Genomic DNA, 19516 nt, shown 5'->3' on the forward strand with positions numbered 1-19516 from the left:
AGAAAATTGCAATCACTTTCAAGTAAACCAGATTGCTCCATCAGACAAAAACAAATAAAATGTGCAATCACTTTGTTAGAACAATGCAAATAAAGTTCTATCTGTGCAAATAATAAGTAATATTTGGCCAAAAAAAAAATAGCTTATTGTGGCTGCAATTAACCTGTTTTGCACTGAATATCTTTTCAAGACAACAATAAAGTGCAACCTGTGAAAAACTAAATACAATTAGTGCAGATATGTGTGAGCTGTCACCTTTTATCAGTATTAGTGGCTGCAATTAGCCTGCTTTTCAATACAAATATTTTTAAAACGGGGTTGCAGACTTGATACGGCCACTCTCAATTCATGCTCAATGTTGAGCTTAGATCTGTATTTTGTTTTGAGAGAGGCAACAGCAGGAAAGCCGATCTCACAGAGGTAGGATGTGGCGAAGGGAAGCAGAATGCCCACAGCCCTCTGTCCGATGAGTGGATGGTCCCTCTCCACACCGAGCCAGAACTCACTCAGTGTTAGAGCTGTAAACCTCAGCCTCCGGGTAGAGTCGGACGTGCACACTAAGCTACACGTGAGTCGGCGAGGATCTTGGCCGTCGCGCAAGCGGAATCTGTTAATGGCGTAACGTAAACATTTACACGAAAGTACAGGCATTTTGCCATGTATTTATGAATGACTTAGTTTTATGTCCGTGTACTTTGTACTTTTGTAATATGTGAAGTTCTCAATAAAGTTCTTGAAATAAAAAAATTCTGCATTTCCCCCTGCGCCCCACCTGTAATACCACTGCGCCCCACTAGAGGGACGCGCCCCACAGTTTGAGAACCACTCGTTTACGTGCACTGATGTAGAAAGTAAGTCTGTTGCGGTGCTCCCACCAAGCTTAATTTAGATGTGTGCTTCGTAAAGGTCTACAGTAAAGTTAAAAAGATATTGGCAGATTCAAACTTTCCGAATCAATAACTCAATAACTAAATGTTAAAATCCAAAAGGCTGTTCTTACCTGTAGCAGGAAGGTAGACTACAAGCTACAACCTCAGTTTCATTAAAGGGAGCCCTCCTCAGAGCTGGAGAAATATACATTTGCTGTATTTTTGCTGTATTGTTGTACTTTTACACCAATGTTTTGTTTGCCTTATTTCATCCACCACCCGGTCTTCAAAATTAGATTTGCTTTGGCTGATTTAATGAATATATTAGTATCAGTATTTATAACAATCTTGAAGGCCAAAAACATTCTAACTCTAAGTTATATTATGTTATACTTCACCAAAAGGTGGTTTGTTACAATGGCCCGTTTTTTCCAAGTTAACTCCTATTGTGTAGTGACTGTAGGAGAATATATGGTGGAAAATCACAAATATTGTAAAAGGCCCTCCAGAACTACTGTTTGGTATCTTTTCTGTGAGACTGTATTACAATGGTGTTACAATGACATGACCAGGGTTTGTTCTACCTCTGTTGCTGACTGGTTTGGCCTACGCAGGCTGCCTTTTGACAAACTTTAAACAAAATTTTGTTTAAATAACATCTACAAGACAATAAAGTGGGCAAAAAGTGAAGAGGTCTGAAAACTGCCTGAAATTGTGGAGATCCTGAAAAAAAAAAAAAAGGTTTAAGTGAGAAACAAACATTAATTTAAAAAAGTGTAAACAAACCTTGTGAAACACAAGAGAATAGTTGCTTACAATGATTATCTATGATCACTTTTTCCTCAAACTCATTACAGTAATAAAATCATCATTTAATAATGTTAGAGCTGTTTCATGTCAGTGTGTACCAGCAGATGGCGCTCCAAGTCAGACACAGATGTTACAGCTGTTTAGAGGACAAACTTCACCTCATACATCAGTTCCGCCCATCTGGCCACAGAGAACAGAAGAAATGTGCTGAGTGAAAAAAAGACTCTTGACACATTCGAGCAGCTGACATGTATGACATATAAACTTCCTGTGTTCACCGTTTACACGTCCAAACAACCCAATTCAGCTTTTCTACAGACATTTGTGAAGAAAGGAAACATAGATTATGGGAGCATCTTCTTCTGGCCTGTTGGATGAGGCCAAAATCAGCCACATTAAAGGTAACATCACTCACTTTTCTTCACTTATTTTTACCAACAGTTGCAAAAAATAAATTTAACAATTGAGATATCTTACATCTCAATATGAGCTTTCTATAGAGAAGGGATTTAATAAATAGAATTGGAAGGAGGAGAGAGACGGAGAAATGTCAAGTAAAAGTGAAATGACTGAAGCTGTAGGGGTGACAGGGACACTGGTAGTCATAGTAAGAGCAGCAATAATAGTGATACTTGTATGTATTGTAGAAGTGGCTGCAGCAGCAGTTACGTTTTAGTGTGTAGTAGCAGATAAAAAGCCTTTTTGCCTTCTGCCCCTGTCTCATGTCTCACTTTATTGGATCAGTTAATGGGATCTGGACTGTCAATTTCTTAAAGTTGATAACTGCTGTTCAGAGTATTTAATTACAACCACAGAGTCCACAGCTGCATCACAACAGTTGATATTGTGCTTGTACTGTATACAAATGATTTCCCAACATTTGCACTGACTGGTGGGACAACCTCACTAGAGGTCACTGGCAGAGGGGAGCTTATTCAAAATACATGGTTGTTTTGGGGACTGCAGTTTGTAATGTTTTGATGGATTGCAGTCTAATAGACGACATTAATGTATTTTTGCTTTTATTGGACAGCTTTCAGTTCAGAGGCAGACAGGAAACGTACGGAGGGGTGTGACATGCAACAAGGGTCCTCTGAATCAGACTGCAGTTAAATGACACGAGGCCTGTAGGGTGATTTGGGTGTGATAGTGACATGTACGGGGAAATTATAATTTAAAGTCTAATAAAAAAAAAAAAATTAGTTGACTTTAATTTTAACTTCAAATCAATGATAACAACAATACAAGACAAAAATGATGTGCTGTGTGAATTTTTCTGCGTATCTCTCCCTGTGTGCATTCCTATACATGTTATCAGCACGGTCACATCCTGTCACTAAGATTAGCTACCAAACTAATTACAGCCATTTCCAACTATTATATTGTTATGGGTTGTCTGATGTCACTCTGTCTTTATCTGTGTCAGTGTGTAAGATGAAAGTCCAGCCAGACGTAGAGCCAAAGAATATGCGATCCTCGCCACTAAAAGTAAACAAATGATAAACAACAGATTATGATCCACATTTAAGACCATCAAGAGCTTCCAATTTATAGATGTTAGAGCAGCAAACGAAATCACACAAAGCATTTAAAGACAGAAATAAAAATTAATTTTGGAAACAAGCTGCCAAATTCATACACTTTTAAATGATGTTTGTGTATTTGCTGGAGTTCATCCTTTATGTGAGAGGAATGCTGCCTTCTCCTCACCTCATCTTCTACAAATTGTCCTACAAACTACTCAGAGCAGAAAAGCATCCCCCAAAAATCACTTCCTGATAGACATTATTTATTTCAATGGGCGGGTCTTATTTCCCCCGCCAAAGCTTGTTTAAACCATTTGAAATTATTGAATGAAAAAGTCTTCCTGGAGACCAAAGGTCGTTCCAAGAGATACCTCCTCATCTCCACTCGACTAAAACCTCACTAGATGTACTTTGATAATGTAACTTCAAATGGGTGGGAAGTCTTTTTAATCACGAGTGGGGCAGTGGAACGAACTAAAAACAACGAATTTAGTTGTACAATAGTACTTGGAAGTGTTTGATGATTCACCTGATGAATGTAGGTGCAATGGTTCCTCTCCTTTGAGCTTAATTTGAATCTCCATTAATTCAGGCTTCTTAGCAGTGAAATGCTCCACTGTGTTCACCAGCTGGATGCTGATTTGGTCTGCTGAGAAAATGTTGTTGAGAGTGGCGATAGTGAACCAAAACAGAAACATTGCTGGCAATAAAATCTAAATAGTGAGCTAAAAGAAACCAAAACGCTTTGTAGAGCTCAGGAGCACTGCAAAGTATGGTGATAACTCTATAGGTTATTCTCTAAGATTGGCCCAAAAAACTAGAAGCACCACCAACAATTAGGACGCACAAGTATTTATGTTGCACAGATAAAATCAAACAAAAACACACAAACAAAAAGAGGGAGCAAAAATAAATGTGCAGGAAGAGAAACAAAAAGCCCAGATGGGATTATCAGTTACCGCTGTGTATATACAGTATATATATATATATATATATATATATATATATATATATATATATATATATATATAAAAAGCTAACAAAGATAAACTGGTGAAATATTGACTTTTCCATATGCTCTAAGTTATTTGAACAAAGAACACACTTTAACCCAATGCTAATCTGATTAAGACTATGGTTGTCAGATGTTTGGGAAGATGAATATTAGCTGACTCTGTTTGAGTAATCGGGAATCTAAGACTTAGTTTCTGAAAGATCCTGAATGGGGTTGAATATTTTCTTCTTTGCATACAGCATGTGGAAAATATTATGTCAATAGTTGTGAGAAGTGTTTTTGTGTTTCTGTTTCTGTGCGTCCAGGACTTGTCGACAGCATGTTCCAGAGCTTCAGTGTGTTTTACCAGCAGCAGTACGCTGTCGCTTACTTTGGACACTTACACCAGGAGCTGGAGCCAAAGAAAGAAAGAAGGGGCCTGTTGCTCACACACAGGGTAGGAGCTGAACCTGTCAATCCATCAATCAATCAACACTGGTTTATACAAACTATATTTATACTGAATGCATCTGGATTAGGGTTATTCTAATTATCTTAAAGGCTAATCAATGTGTGTGTGTGTGTGTGTGTGTGTGTGTGTGTGTGTGTGTGTGTGTGTGTGTGTGTGTGTGTGTGTGTGTGTGTGTGTGTGTGTACAGCCTCAGTATGCCCCAGAGGAGGTGCTATACCAAGGGAGTGTTAAGTTCTCCTGCTGGGATGAGCATGGAAAGAAATCCAGGGAGAGACACGTTGTCCTGAGGAGAGACTACAGAGTGGAGATACATGACAACATGGAGGTAACACACACACACACACACACACACACACACACACACACACACACACACACACACACACACACACACACACACACACACACACACACACACACACACACACACATTTGTCCTGAGGAGAGACTACAGAGTGGAGATACATGACAACATGGAGGTAACACACACACACACACACACACACACACACACACACACACACACACACATTTGTCCTGAGGAGAGACTACAGAGTGGAGATACATGACAACATGGAGGTAACACACACACACACACACACACACACACACACACACACACACACACACACACACACACACACACACACACACACACACACACACACATTTACGCACACAAATATTGAATGTGTTTGTCTCATTATATTTTTGTGATTTACTTGGCGTTTAGTATTGTTAATACCCCTTTGCCGTTTTTGTGACTAATTTGAGGTTTAATATGCCTTTAATGTATTTGTAGAAACTCTAAAAGTAGTTGAGTGAAAAGTACTTAACTTAAAAAGGAAATTAATTATAAAACTGGTGCATTTATTTTACTTGGTCAACACCTTATAGGCAAAGTTACTCGCTTTATTTTGATATTGTTTAGGCCAGTTTTCGGGTCAATAATCTGTTTATTGATATTTTAACATTTTAAAAGTGTTTCATAATTATTGGTGTGTTATTAAAGAGTTTAAAGGTGCTTATAGTGAGTGTAAAGGTTCATTACATGTAGTTACGACTTAATTATTTAACAAAGAAGACAGTCACACACTCAATACACATTGGTAGCATACATTAGAGTAGTTTTACTCTATTGAGTGTAGGTGAAGGAATCCAGTGCACTGTTGCACATGGCATATGCTATTTAAATGATTTGTGTCTTGGTGTTGGGATTGTTGCTTGTGTTTCCAATTGTAGACTTTCAATCGTGGATGTGCAGCGAAGTTGGTACTCCAGCCAGCAGGGGGCAGTGTGTTCACCACAGATGCGGAGTCCAGAGCTCACCTGGAGAAAACCTGTGCTGGAATACTCAATGGTATTTACCAATCGCTGGCATGTTCATACCCAGAAATGATATCAACCTTTATGATAAAGTGTGGATTATGTGCACTGATTGAGATGTTCACCATGTGTGTAATAATGTTTGGTAGAACATGTAAACAGGAAAAGTACAGACTGTCTTCAAACTGCTGAATTGACACAAAGCATCCCGATCCCTTTACTGTATCACTTTATCACCACTGGATCTATAGATGTTACTCAGACCTGCTGCGAATGTAACACACAGGTCACTCGCAAAAGTGCAACAAAAAAAAAAGAAATCTCCCGTGGCTCAAAAGATATTTTCTCCTTTGACAATTATTATAAAAGAGACATCTGTAAAAGAGGACACATTCGAGTGCAAACACGGGAAGATTTAATTCTTTCTCTTGGCTACTAAACCATTTCTACAAAATATAAAATATTATTATCTTCACCTGGATTATTAGATAAATAATTTTCTGTGTGTGTGTGTGTGTGTGTGTGTGTGTGTGTGTACGTGTGTCTAGGAGTGAAGGAAGATTCTCCTCCAGTGGATTCGTCTCCAGATGTATTTGCTGTGTATCTACACCTGCCTCACACAGGTCACACCTGCTTCCTGTTTCAACAAGAGGAGGAACGAGATCACTTCCTGTTCAGCCTCCAGACCTGCATCAGACACCGCAACCTTGGTAAAACACTCACATTTTCTCTGTGGCCGACCTTTACCCCATTGTGTTTGAAATATGTAGTGTTTTAAAGGTTCAGCGATCTATTGGTAGGAATTAAACATAATATTCATAGTTAGGTCTCATTTCTGTGTAATCAACCTGAAACTGAGAATTGTTGTGTTTTCGTTACCTTGGAGTGAGTCATCATATCTACAGGGAGAGCAGGTAATCTTCCACAGAGCCCACTAACTACTTCTACCTCAGGATATATCCTGCAGCTTTATATTGTTCAAGAAATAGTAACAGCATGAAACTCAGAGCCACCATGACTCCAGCTCATACACTGATTAACAAACTGTAGATAGACATTTCTTTTCTGCTAACCAGGCAAAACATGTCCATGTACAGCTGGAAAGATGGCAAATAGGCCTTCATTTCTACAATGTTAAAGTATTCATTTGAATGGCTAACAGACAATTAAAACAAAAACCTAATAATAAGTCTTTAGAAGTTTCTTTTAATTAACAAAGTCAATTTTATAAAATGATGCCTGATGTATAATCGCATGCTGTGAATTCTCCCCGATTGAAAATCTTTCTGACAGCTGAAGCAGTATTTGAGCACTTTACATGTGTATGATATCAGATGAGGGTTTGAAACATTTCTTCCTGCTGTATCTGAGGCTGCTTCCGGTTGGCTCATCTTCAGCCTGTCAGCCTGTTGTGGCAGTCGCCCGGGCAACAGATACAAATATTAATGCTGCTGACTTCCTGTGTGGTTAGCCAGGGTACAAACCAAAAACAAGCCCCTCTACTTCAAGTTGTGAAAACCCAGCGTGTCATATCTGCACAAAGATATCCTGAGCAGTGAAACATGAAACAATGCCAGTGACTATTTCACTTCAGATATCTAAAGAAGCCCCAGTGCATTAAACAGTATTCCTCGTATTGATCCCAAAGTAATACATCAGTCTCTCCTTCAAACAACGTTCTCATTTTATTTATGAACATCTTCGAAATGTATTTTGTATTTATTTATGAACCTTTAAATTTATAAACATACCAGACAGAGTTCATAAAGAGTGAATATTTAGCCTTTAGCCAGGCGTCCAGAAACACCACTTTAAATGACTGCTACTTTTACTTTATGCCTGTTAGTTGTGCAAATATGCAACTTTTTGTCAAAATATTAGTCATAGCGACTTAATGTGGGGATAAGAGGAACTAATTGTAAATAAACTTGTGTGTATTTTTTGTAAAGTATTTACAGTAGTTTATCCAGTTTTTGGGGAAAACCTGGGAGCATTTGGGGGCAGTAGAAACAAGTAATGAGCACAACATTGACATACCATCACATTTTAAATTGATGTAATGAACTGGTGAGCATACAACAGATCATTTTACATATTCATGAGCTGTTGAGTTGTTTTTTCTGACCATCTCATGAATGTAATTTCAGCACTGACTCTGTTTTAGCTGTGTTTTGGTCTCCATGAGGGAAATATCCAACTCTAAGTGCTAAATGCTCTACTGTGTTCACCAGCCAGTCTTTGACCGTTCACTCACTCACGCACGCACGCACGCACGCACGCACGCACGCACACACACACACACACACACACACACACACACACACACACACACACACACACACTCCGTCTACTATCAAACTGTGTGCAGGGTCGAATTTGTAGAGTTCTGGTATGCAGTCAGATCTGCCTCATAATTCATAAATGCACTCAGAAAAAAAATCATAAATGTATTTCTGATGGACACACAAATATTTCTTATTATGTTTCTTGTTATATGTAGTTACTGAATTCCACAAATACATGTATTAAAAAGTATTTGTAATTTTGATAAAAAAAAACACTTTTGGATGTTAAATTTATATACAAACTGTTGACTTACATTTACGAACTGCCTTTATTTTGTGAATCTCACTGCATTTGTGTGACATTTGACAAAATAAAAGTGTTTCATAAACGCAAGTTAAACAAATCCACACACAAATGCAGTGAGGTTCACAAAATAAAAGCGGTTCGTAAATGTAAGTCAACAGTTTGTATATAAATTCAACAACATCCAAAAATGTTTTTTTACGAAAATTACAAATACTTTCAAATATGTGTATTTGTGTATTTTAGTTGTATATTAAACAATAAATATTTGTGTGTGCATCAGAAATACATTCATGAATGTTGCATGAGTGTATTTATGAATTGTGGGACATATCACCATGTCGGTCACGGTGTGGGCAACACAGTCCTTTTGTTAGACTGAGTAAATAAAGATAGTTTAGGACAAAAACTGCTCTTATTTACTGCAAAACTTTGGAAATATGACCCGAGAGTTTAACATGCAGCTTTTAACTTGAAACTTTTAATTCAAATTGTAACAGAAACCATTTTGTGTGTGTAAACCGCCACCCTCTGGGTTAATTCAGACAGAAGTGAGCAAACCGTTCAGAAACGGGTGATGATGGTGCTTGTGTCAACTTGTGCAAGTTTTTTTTTTTACTTCAAACTGTGTCGCTGGTGTTGCAACACACTAACTATTGGAGTACATCTCTTCATGAGTCAGTGACATCAGTGGGGAAATGGTCTCATAGCTGTCAGCTCTTAGCTGCACTCGTGTGATTCATATCGAGGATGTTGACGATAAAGAGAAGTGTGCTTTCTCAGCATTAGTGGAGCTTTCTGTTCCTCAAATCTTTGCAATCAATTAAGTTAGAAAAGAGGTGTCCAAATGCCTCATAAGGAACTGGATGTTATGTGGTGGGTGTTTTACCAGAACCCAAATGCAGGCTCACAGACTTGGGTATCGGTTACAAAATACAGTCTTTTATTTCCATAAATAAATAAAAACAAACAAACAAACAAACCAAAAGGTGGCACCTATAGTGTCCACTTGCTTCCAAGTCGGGAGGGCAACTCAACCGACTGATCCAGGGAGACACGGCTGGCAGGGCAGCCGGCAGACCAGCGGACAGGACCGCTGGAAGAAACATAGTCAATAATCCTCCAAGTCGGGAGGGAAACTCCACTGACTGGTGACTCCGACAGGGAGCTCTGCAGGTGGAACTGGAGCCGGGGGAATGGGAATGGGAATGGGAACAGGACGGACGGACGGGTGACTAACTAATGAACCGACCACCAGAGGAGTGCAGGGGCAGGGTACATATAGTCCGGGGAGGTGATCAGGGAGATGCAGCACACCTGCAGGTGGTGATCCGGGGTGAGTGGCTGCAGCTGCTGGGACTGGTGAGGGGCGTGGCCACGGGAGGTGAGAAGAGGAGGACACAGAACAAGCAGACAGGGGACTGAGGGGACACAGGAGGAGAGGAGAGGAGGACAGAGGAGGAGAGGTGATCGGGGGCAAAACGGAGGAAAACCAGACTCCTGACACTGGACAAGAAAAGACGTAATAATGTGATTCAGCAAAGACAAAAACAGAACATGAGAGTGTTGAAAGTAAGAGATGTAGAAGCTGACACCATTAAACACAGAAAAACTAGATGGTGTGCCTGAACAGGAGAAATCAAAGCAGTGTAAATGCAGAATGTGAAAATTAACAGCAGGACTTAAACTGTTAAACAGATGAAAGAATTAGATGAAGGGTATTTACCACTCATATCGCTTTATTTACATATGTTTCTACAACGGTTTGGTTTTTCATGAATTATTTTGGGCCCATTTTATGCCTGACAGTAAAGATATGACCAGAAAGGGGAGTTGGGGAAGGACGTTCAATATGTGGCCTTCTGGTTCTTGGTCAACCGTAACGCCGACGCCACCATTTTAAATAGATTTCCTTCAACAGCTGGATGCTGTATTTTTTTTATTTAAACAGTTTTAGGAAGTATAACACATTTGTTGGGGATTATTTTCAGCTGTGGATTAATTCCGATTTACTGATTATTTGTGGCAGCAGCACACTGTATCTGAGACCGAGTTAAAATGAACCACCGTGTGTGTTCATAGCGGTGAAAGAAGAGAAAAGTGATGTTTAATTTATCAGCTGGTCATTCTGATAATGATTTCAGGAATACAATTCAAGTTTTCATTCTAAGGAAGAATCCTGTCAACCTGAAATAAAATACATGTAAAATGGGAAGTTCTCTTAAGACAGACTCTATAGTTCACTTTTACAACCATTAGAGTAAAACACGAGTTTCACATGTTTTCCACCTGGGAAACATGATCACATGAGACACATGTTACAACAAAAATCTGGAAATATTTTCACATGGGAATCTACACAATAGACCATGAAAAGGTTCCATATGTTTCCCATGGGTCAAATATATGTTTCATGTGCACAATCATGTGTCATGTGATCAAATTAGTTTTTGCCCGTGAAATTCATGTTGTTTTCTGTCAGGATATATTTTTTTTTTACAGTATCCATGTTTTTAAATCAGTATCTTTTACTTTTTAACAACAGTATTTTAAGATAGTGCGTCCCTGCGACTGTAGTTGGTCCAGTGTGTTCGATGAGTGTGAGAGTCAGATACTGATGTCCAACATCCACGGAGGGAACAAGAGTTTAGTTCAGAGAAAGGAATGACTTCCACCAAACTCTTTCAGAATCCTAACTCAGTCTGCTCTCCCTGCAGACCCCTGGTGTGATTCATCCCATGAGAGCCAGGCGTTCGCCCGCGCCCTCCGACTCTACCGGCAGGACAAAGGATGCTATGAATCCTGGGAAAAGCTGCTGGGCACTGAGGAACAAGTGAGCAGATACACTCTTACTTCAGCCTTCCAGTGGTTCCTCGTCCGATGAGCTTCATAAACGCTGCGTTTGTCTGTGCAGGTGCTGGCCTCCCAGGCAATGGAGGAAGTGTTGCCATGGTTACAGAGTCAGCTTCAGTCCAAGGTGAAGGGCAAGAAGACTGAAAGGATACGACTGTGGTTGGCAGTGAGTTAAACTAATACTCCGAGTCTACTGTATGTTGTCCTCTCTGTTACATTCATGCTGTTGGTGCTCAGTTGATTCAGACAGTCCCTGAAGGCAACATACAGTCCATGAAGGCCTCCAATAGTGGACATGATGATGTTAAAGGACAAGTTCGCTCGAATCAGAAATGACCACTAAAACCTGGAGGCCTCCAGCCATGGAGATAGTTTTAGATCTACTGTATTTGATTGGTTTTCAGATTTCAGAAGAACAACTTCTCTGGTAAAAAGTAGTTCAGAGTGAAACCTGTTTACATTGAAGTCTGTCAGAATATCCAGCGTGAAAGAGGCACCACATGCTCAGCCGCATGTTGACCAAAGATCAGCTTCATAATGAAGTAATTCAAAGTTGTGCATTCAAGAATTTAAAAAATGTGAGAGTAAATCATGAAAAAATAAAAATAAAAAAAAAAATCTCAAAATCTGCACTAACCAATTTTTGGATTATGAAAGTTAATGAAATTATTATATATTATGTTAAATATTATTTAAATACTACATTGTGTTTACAACTCTACCAAGCTTTTGCACTATTAAGGTCTTTGAGCCTGTTGACATCGGACGTTAGTATCCGTTCTGGGTGATCAGATCACAAGTGGTCAGCATGAACAAGTACAAACTTCGCACCTGGCATCATCATGTGTGTCCACATGCATCTCCAGGAAACACTTGTCAGAAATTAGAGAAGAGATAAACTAAAAGAAAAATAAGCTAAACCAAGAGGAGGCTTTGGTGAAGCAGCATGTACAGCTTGTGTTTTTAGATAGATATATATACGTTATTAATCCCTCAGAGGGACATTTTTTTATGTTACAGCAGCATGTACAGGGATACAAAATATTGAATATAATTTTTTTTCTTAATTATATTTTAATCATTATACAGATCTTTTATAGCCACCAGTTTCGTTTGAAAGTAAATCTCTGGTGCTTTCCGCATAGTTCAGCTGAGCTCAGCAGAATCACGCAGGATAATTTTAATGGTGACAAAAAAATGAAAGAAGAGCAGGTAGAAATCTGCAGGTGTAAGAACATCCAAACGTGTGTGACGTGACGGTAAGACGTGGAAGCACCGAGTCAGATCTGAACACAGGATGGTGGCACAGAGCTGTTTCAGTATTTCTGTTACTTATTCATCTTTCTTATTTCAATCTTTCTCAGGAGTTAAGAGACCAAAACAGCAAAAAGGAGAGTGAATATTAAAAATAACTCCAAATATGTGCTTGTTTATTGCCTTAAATTCTTAAAATATCAATGTAGTGTTAACAACAGCTTGTTATGCTGCCTCCATATGTGCAGCTTTAACTAAAGCATGCAGACTTTTTCTCATATAATCTTATCACACACAAAATTTAGACATTAATCTGAAAACACATTTATAAACTCCTTCAACACTGCTATCTTGAAATGTGTATTCAATTTACTGATTAATTGTGTTTAAAAGATGAATTACATTTTCAATGGGGTATGATTATGTGATTATATGTATTCATGTGTGTGTAGACAGTGCAGGCGACCTACACACTGGTGCTGGAACAGCTGACTGCAGATCTGGAGGCTATGAGGGAGGAGTGTCGTCAGACAGCGTCAGCCAATCAGACGCTCATCAGATCCAACCTGGACCAGATCATGTCCTCTCACCGCTTCCTGGAGCAGAAAGTCAGAGGTACAGTATGTGGACGGTTAAACCCTAAAGTTTGAACATACCAAGAAAATGAATGTTTTTATAATGAGCAAACACAGTGCTGTTAAAGCAACATGTGAGGCTACAATCTGAGCTTCCTGTCTGATAAGTGTCATCCAATCCTATTTAAAGAACACTGTTCAAGGAGTCTGTTGTTTGTCCTCATGAAGTGAATGTGTGTGTGTTCCAGCGTGCACATGTGAAGAGGCAGAGAAAGCGTGCAGCGAGTCCGTGTCACCCTACCTGTCCTCCATCCTCCAAGCACTCACAGAAAACATCAGTGTAGCGATTGTCGGGATGCAACACACACTGCACACACAGATGAGCTCCGCCTTCTCACACACGAATGGAGGGACGGAGGACACAAAGACGGTGAGACAGGCTCTGTGTCCTCTGAGTGTGTGTGTGGCTCTGTCTGTCTCTAGAATAAGAGACTCCAGGGCAAAAGAGTCTCGAATAAGAGACTCTTTTGGCTCATGGTTGTGATTTTATCTGTGTGTGTGTGTGTGTGTGTGTGTGTGTGTGTGTGTGTGTGTGTGTGTGTGTGTGTGTGTGTGTGCGTGTGCTTTAGGCCTTGTCCATTCTGCTCTCCATCAGACTGGATGAGTGCTACAGGCAGGTGGAGCAGCTGGCAGGGAAACTGGAAGACTTACAACAGCGATTTGGAATCAGCAGCACTCAGAGACTGGTTCATTCTGCACATCTGGAGATGGAGCAGGTACGAGGAGCAACCCTCAGGACAGCCACGGTCCTGCAAAGATCCTCAGCTGAAACAGGAAAAGGTCAAAGCCCACAGTGGAGGTTACAGAGTCACAGTGTTTGTTGTGTCCGTGTTGCAGCTGCTGGACAGCGCCGTCTACACCTTGGAGCAGTATCTCCGGTCCTCAGCCAGACTGCAGCCCGCTCAGCTTCCTGTGAAGATGGAGAGAGCTCGAGAAAGAGTTGTCAAGGTGAAGCGGTTACATCACACAACACTGAATGTCAACCATGTGTAACTTCAACATTTGTGAAATTAGACTAAAGAGGCATCTTTGCATGAGCTATTAATGATCCTGGCTCCATCCGACTTTTGCTCTCAGGGTTTGCTGTGACTTTAATCACAGTGTTGATAATTGTTTAGGAGCCACAATCTGCAGAAAATATTTGATATGTTGTCAGGCGGTAGACAACCATGCCAATCCCACCAGAACGCCCGTTCTTGTATGTTGTAGCCTGTGCTGTTTTCATGTAGAGGAATTATCCCTGAAAACATCTGAAAAGGAATTAAAACGCTCAGTTTTCTGAGATCGTGGATGGAGAGACGTGTTGAACTTTGGGGCTTCACAGAGTCCACTCTGTAAAAAAAAAGTTACCTTAAGCTAATGCTCTTTCTTCAAAGCTACGGCTCCTTCTGATACATACAGGTCGTGTCATCGGACACCGATGTCACAAATATCAAAAAATATTCCGAATCTCTAAATCTCTGTAAGAACAACAAGCATGGCACGCATGAAAAAGTCTTGATGTTAAGAATAAGCTTCAGATTGATTAAACATTTATTAAAAGATGAGGTGTTATGCTGCCTGTATACACGCTATAACTTTAAATAGTCTTTACGTTACAGGTGAATAATAATTATTCATGTTTGCAAGATCATTTTAAGCTGTGACTTTTCATATTTATGGGTTGAAAAACAGGCAAACTTGTACTAATATTAAATTACTGCTCCCACACTGGTGACTCTCTTTGATTCTAGTGGGTTAAACAAATACAATAAAACTATGACATGTGAGGATGGGATTCAATATGTTAAAGATTGTGTGTGTGTGTGTGTGTGTGTGTGTGTGTGTGTGTGTGTGTGTGTGTGTGTGTGTGTGTGTGTGTGTGTGTGTGTGAGAGCAGCAGCTGGACTACGACAGCAGGGTGGTGCAGCGGCGGCTCTACGAGGAGGCTCTGCTGGAGATCACTCTGCCTTCTCTCAGCAGGAGGATGGACAGCAGCTGGAGAACTGTAGGTCACACCGTCGGTCCGCCGCCGTCTCTCACACCAGTTACTGCCCGACTGAACTCTGCATGCAAAGCTGTGTTTTCTGTGTTTTCTGTGTCCAGGAGCTGCAGCAGTTCGAGCAGTTCATTTTCTCCGATTACGGCAGCTTCATCGTCGTTCGTAACGTCTATGAAGATGTTCTGAGAAACATCCTCAGGAAGGAGATAGAAAGAGGTGAGCACGACAACATTAGCTGCACACTGACCAACTCTCAGTGAGTCTACACAGGAGCCGCTTCATCAGCAGTATTTCAGCTGTCTGTGTGGGACAGAACAGACACTCTGCTCCTGGTATTAATCGAGCTTGTTTTGCAGTTGGCACATTTCAACACAGGAACTGAACACATCCTGTTTGACAGACAGCTGCAGCTTGTACTACGTCTCCTGTGTAGACACGGGGTCGGGTGGGGTGGGGTCGGGCTACACTCCCTGAGAACTTGTCATATTGTGGAGTACATTTTGAGGCGGTCTCTCCTGCAGGACTTCTACAGAGTTTCTGAGAAATACAGCACAAGTGTGCAAGCTTGAAAAATGATATTGGAGCACAGTGTGAGAGTACCGAGTACAACCTGCCATAATCTTTTGTTGTGTATGTCATGGATTAGCCGAATACAAGACAACTGTGGTCATTAAACATGAGTACACTGTGAAGTATTGGGGCGGCACAGTGGTGCAGTGGTTGGCATTGTCGCCTCACAGCAAAAAGGTTCCGGGTTTGAATCCGGTCCTGGGCCTTTCTGTGCGGAGTTTGCATGTTCTCCCTGTGCTTGCGTGGGTTCTCTCCGGGTTCTCCGGCTTCCACCCAAAACATGCACCTCAGGTTAGTTGGTGCCGCGGTCGTGGCAGCCTGTTGCAGCAGCTCCCCCTTGGGATGCTGCTGTAGCGAAAGAATTTCCCCTCGGGGATTAATAGAGTACAATAAAATTAAAAAAAAAAAAAAATTAATATGACATCAGGCCTTCAGCCACTTCCCAGCGGTTGCAGATACACTGCTCACCACTCAGCTCACAGAACCACCGAAATAGCTGATGCTTCAGAATTTCCTGTTTACGCTCGCATGCAAACACATGTCGTTTCCTGTAACTGCTTCACAGATGACTAGCGAGGTCTGAATATCTGTCACTTAGAGATAGAGTTATACCACTATATAGACCAGATATCACCTCTTCCTGTATGTGTTTCAAATTAAAAGCCTTCTAGCACTTTTATATATGGTCCCACTGGTTCCTAGTGTTCAGACCGAGTAACATACTATGTACTGGGACATAATAGATCTTTGTGACATGCATCTTGCCGTCACCGTGGGTTCTTCCAGCACGAATGAACAACGACCAGCCAAAGTATATTGTTCAATGTGTTTTATTCGCACACAACAACACCAGTGCCCTTGTGCTCTCCTGCCGGGCATTCGAGCACATGCTACCCGTCCTGTCTGCAAACAGCCTGCTGCTCAGCGTCCCCAGGACTCGGCCCCATCCGGTGTCCTGCCAGGTGCTTTTATGTTGGGAGAGACAAAACATGATTCACTGCAGCTGGGGCTAATGAAGCCTCCTCCAGGCACCGTTCCCTGAACCACTCCCCCAATCAGGCCCTCCTACAGCTGAGCCAAACCACACCCCACCACCACAATCTTTTTCTGGCATACTAAGAAGTGTGGTGGTGTGGATACTGACACACACACACACTTTAACATATTGAATCCCATCCTCACATGTCATAGTTTTATTGTATTTGTTTAACCCACTAGAATCAAAGAGAGTCACCAGTGTGGGAGCAGTAATTTAATATTAGTACAAGTTTGCCTGTACTAAAACACCTCAGCTCTGTACACGTGGAGGTCGGTGTGAATGTTGGGTTGTTCGTTTGGAAGTTTTCCTGAAATGGTTCAACACAGGCTTCTCAAATCCGACGCGGTTGAGTTCCTAAAGCTGTCGGATGCTTTGACAGGCAGATCTAACAGATTATCTTGATTCCCTCTAATACACAACGTGCTGTGAATGGTCCAAGTGTGATTTCTCTCTGTGCCTCTTCATGTCTCTCAGTGGTCCAGGACACGGCCAGTAAAAAGAGCAACAATGTCCTATTGGACATCTCCGATCTGGCCATCAGTCAGTACAGCCTTCTGGGACAGACGCCCCCCCCGCTCGGCACCGGGCAGCCCGGCCGCTCACGCTCAGCGCTCTTCCTCCACGGTGCCCTGTGACCAGAAACAAACTGCTCCTGTGGTGGAAGAGAGAAGTCAGACAGGTGATGTTGGACCTCAGAGGGACCCAGAACTTACTGCTGATACCAAACAGGACCCCGGTACCACTCAAAGCTCTGACCCGAGTACAGCACTTCTGTCCCCTGAGATCGTTGTGACACAACAGTTGGATGATTCTGGAAACAAAGAGGCTCCGTGGTTCGAGGAAACCAGAGAAGAAGTCCAGATCAGAACCACAGCAGCCGAATCGTCCAACTCAGATGTAGCTGTTGAAGATGAAGGTGGTGCACCTGACCCACCTGCTGACTCCACCAACACAGACGCTGCAGATCCATCACCTCTGGTCTCACCACAGTCCGCGGATGTCCAAGCTGGATGTGATCAGTCTGAGAATCCTGCTCTACCTGACCTCAGATCAGTCTCAGACCAGATATCAGAGGAGGTTTCTCCTGGTACAGATGGTCAGGTGAAACTCAGTCTCGGCTCACTGAGCGATGCGATTGGCTGCAGCTCCTCTGAACCTTCTGTCATGCACACAGCGGTGCAGCAGACCACCGACAGAGCTGTCTACTTAACGGGAGAAATTAAAGACAACTGGGAGATAGAGAGGCTGAAAGAGCAGAAACACAAAGAGGCAGCAGAGAAAGAAGGAGATGAGACAATCAAAGAGAGGAGAGAGGAAACAGAAGGGACAGAAGAGGAGATGGAGGAGGAGGAGAGAGTCAAAGAGCAGATGGATGGCGAAGCCCAAACAGGAGGTGAGCAGATCGATGAAGGCTGCAGATCCTGTGCATCACCAGCAGAGGGCGCTGACGCCTCAAACAAAAAGCAGAGCGAGAGTCAAGAAACAGACACTGACCTTAAGACGGAGACGAGAAAGGAAGAGGAGAAAGAAGAAGCAGAGGAGAAAGGAGATGATGCAGGAGAAGAAGAAAAGGGGCGGGATGAGGATCTCCCTCGGCCAATAGGATCACAGCCTCAGACTGCTGCTGAGCTGCCATTGGACAGTGTGGCTCTTATCAGGGAACTTGTGACTGAGGTCACTGAGGTCCAGACAGTAGTCACCCCCGTCCCAACAGCAGCAGTACACCCTGACATAATGTTACCATGACAACTGCAGATCCTGACTGATGCATCTCCCAGCCTGATTAAAACCAACATTGCAGTTTCTAATTAAATGGTAGAGGACAGAGGTTAAAGAAGAGGAGAGGGATGAATCCAGACTGACGGTTTGACTCATTTCTTTGTTGATGCATCACATTTTCATACATTTTAACAAGAAAAAATTGATGATTTGATTTCTTGATGAAACCTAAAACTTTTTTTTTTACTTGTCTTATTTTTCTCAACACTGAAAATGATTATATGACCTAATAAAGATGTTAAATTTGCTCTTTTCTTAAAGCTGCTTCAGTTCTTTCTTTTTTTGCCACTCGAGAACAAATAACCAAACATTTAAGCCTCAGAAAATGTAAAAACTTTGATTAGTGCAGCTTTAAACTCATCCTGTGGAACTATAGGGAAACGTCATTAAGAGAGTAATTGTTTGCATGTGTATGAGCACGTGAAAAACACAATACATACTGCTTCTCCATATAAATATTCTATACTTCCTGCTTATGTTCAATGAGGTACAATGCAATAACGAAAGCAGAAAAATAGACTTAAGTTTGCAAACTTGAATATTTAATGAGCTGTGTTTATATGAAGTTTTCCTTTTCAACTGATAAATGTTATTTTAAACTAGATCATAACACAATGACTTTTTAGAATGTCTGCATGACTTCCTATGGAATATCAATTGTTCTTGTTTTTTTTTATGCTTACTGTCAAATCTGGTGTGTTAAAGGTTAACGGACTGTGGAAACAGCAGGGTGTCCGATAGAAATAAGTCCTGTCATTCTATTCATGACAAAGTCTGCTTTGTTGTGTTTCATAAATAGATGCTAAAATTTTAATCAAA

At 41.2% G+C, this 19516-nt stretch overlaps 1 protein-coding gene across 1 annotated transcript; it reads left to right on the forward strand.

Moving 5' to 3' along the window:
• Positions 1-1932: 1932 nt before the first annotated feature.
• On the forward strand, positions 1933-18949 carry LOC138212720 (protein Niban 1-like). Its single transcript, XM_069173222.1, is given in 15 exon segments — positions 1933-2080; positions 4526-4656; positions 4859-4996; positions 5914-6031; positions 6546-6707; positions 11304-11419; positions 11501-11605; positions 13146-13308; positions 13517-13698; positions 13898-14044; positions 14166-14276; positions 15208-15315; positions 15414-15525; positions 17393-17484; positions 17486-18949. Coding segments are annotated over 15 exon segments (2919 nt in total). The 5' UTR covers positions 1933-2025; the 3' UTR covers positions 18665-18949.
• The last annotated feature ends 567 nt before the right edge of the window (positions 18950-19516 follow it).

The sequence above is a fragment of the Embiotoca jacksoni genome, unplaced genomic scaffold (genome assembly GCF_022577435.1).
Source record: "Embiotoca jacksoni isolate LCO1_2020_lvr unplaced genomic scaffold, fEmbJac1.0.p SCAF_59, whole genome shotgun sequence".
NCBI classification, from domain to species: domain Eukaryota; kingdom Metazoa; phylum Chordata; class Actinopteri; family Embiotocidae; genus Embiotoca; species Embiotoca jacksoni.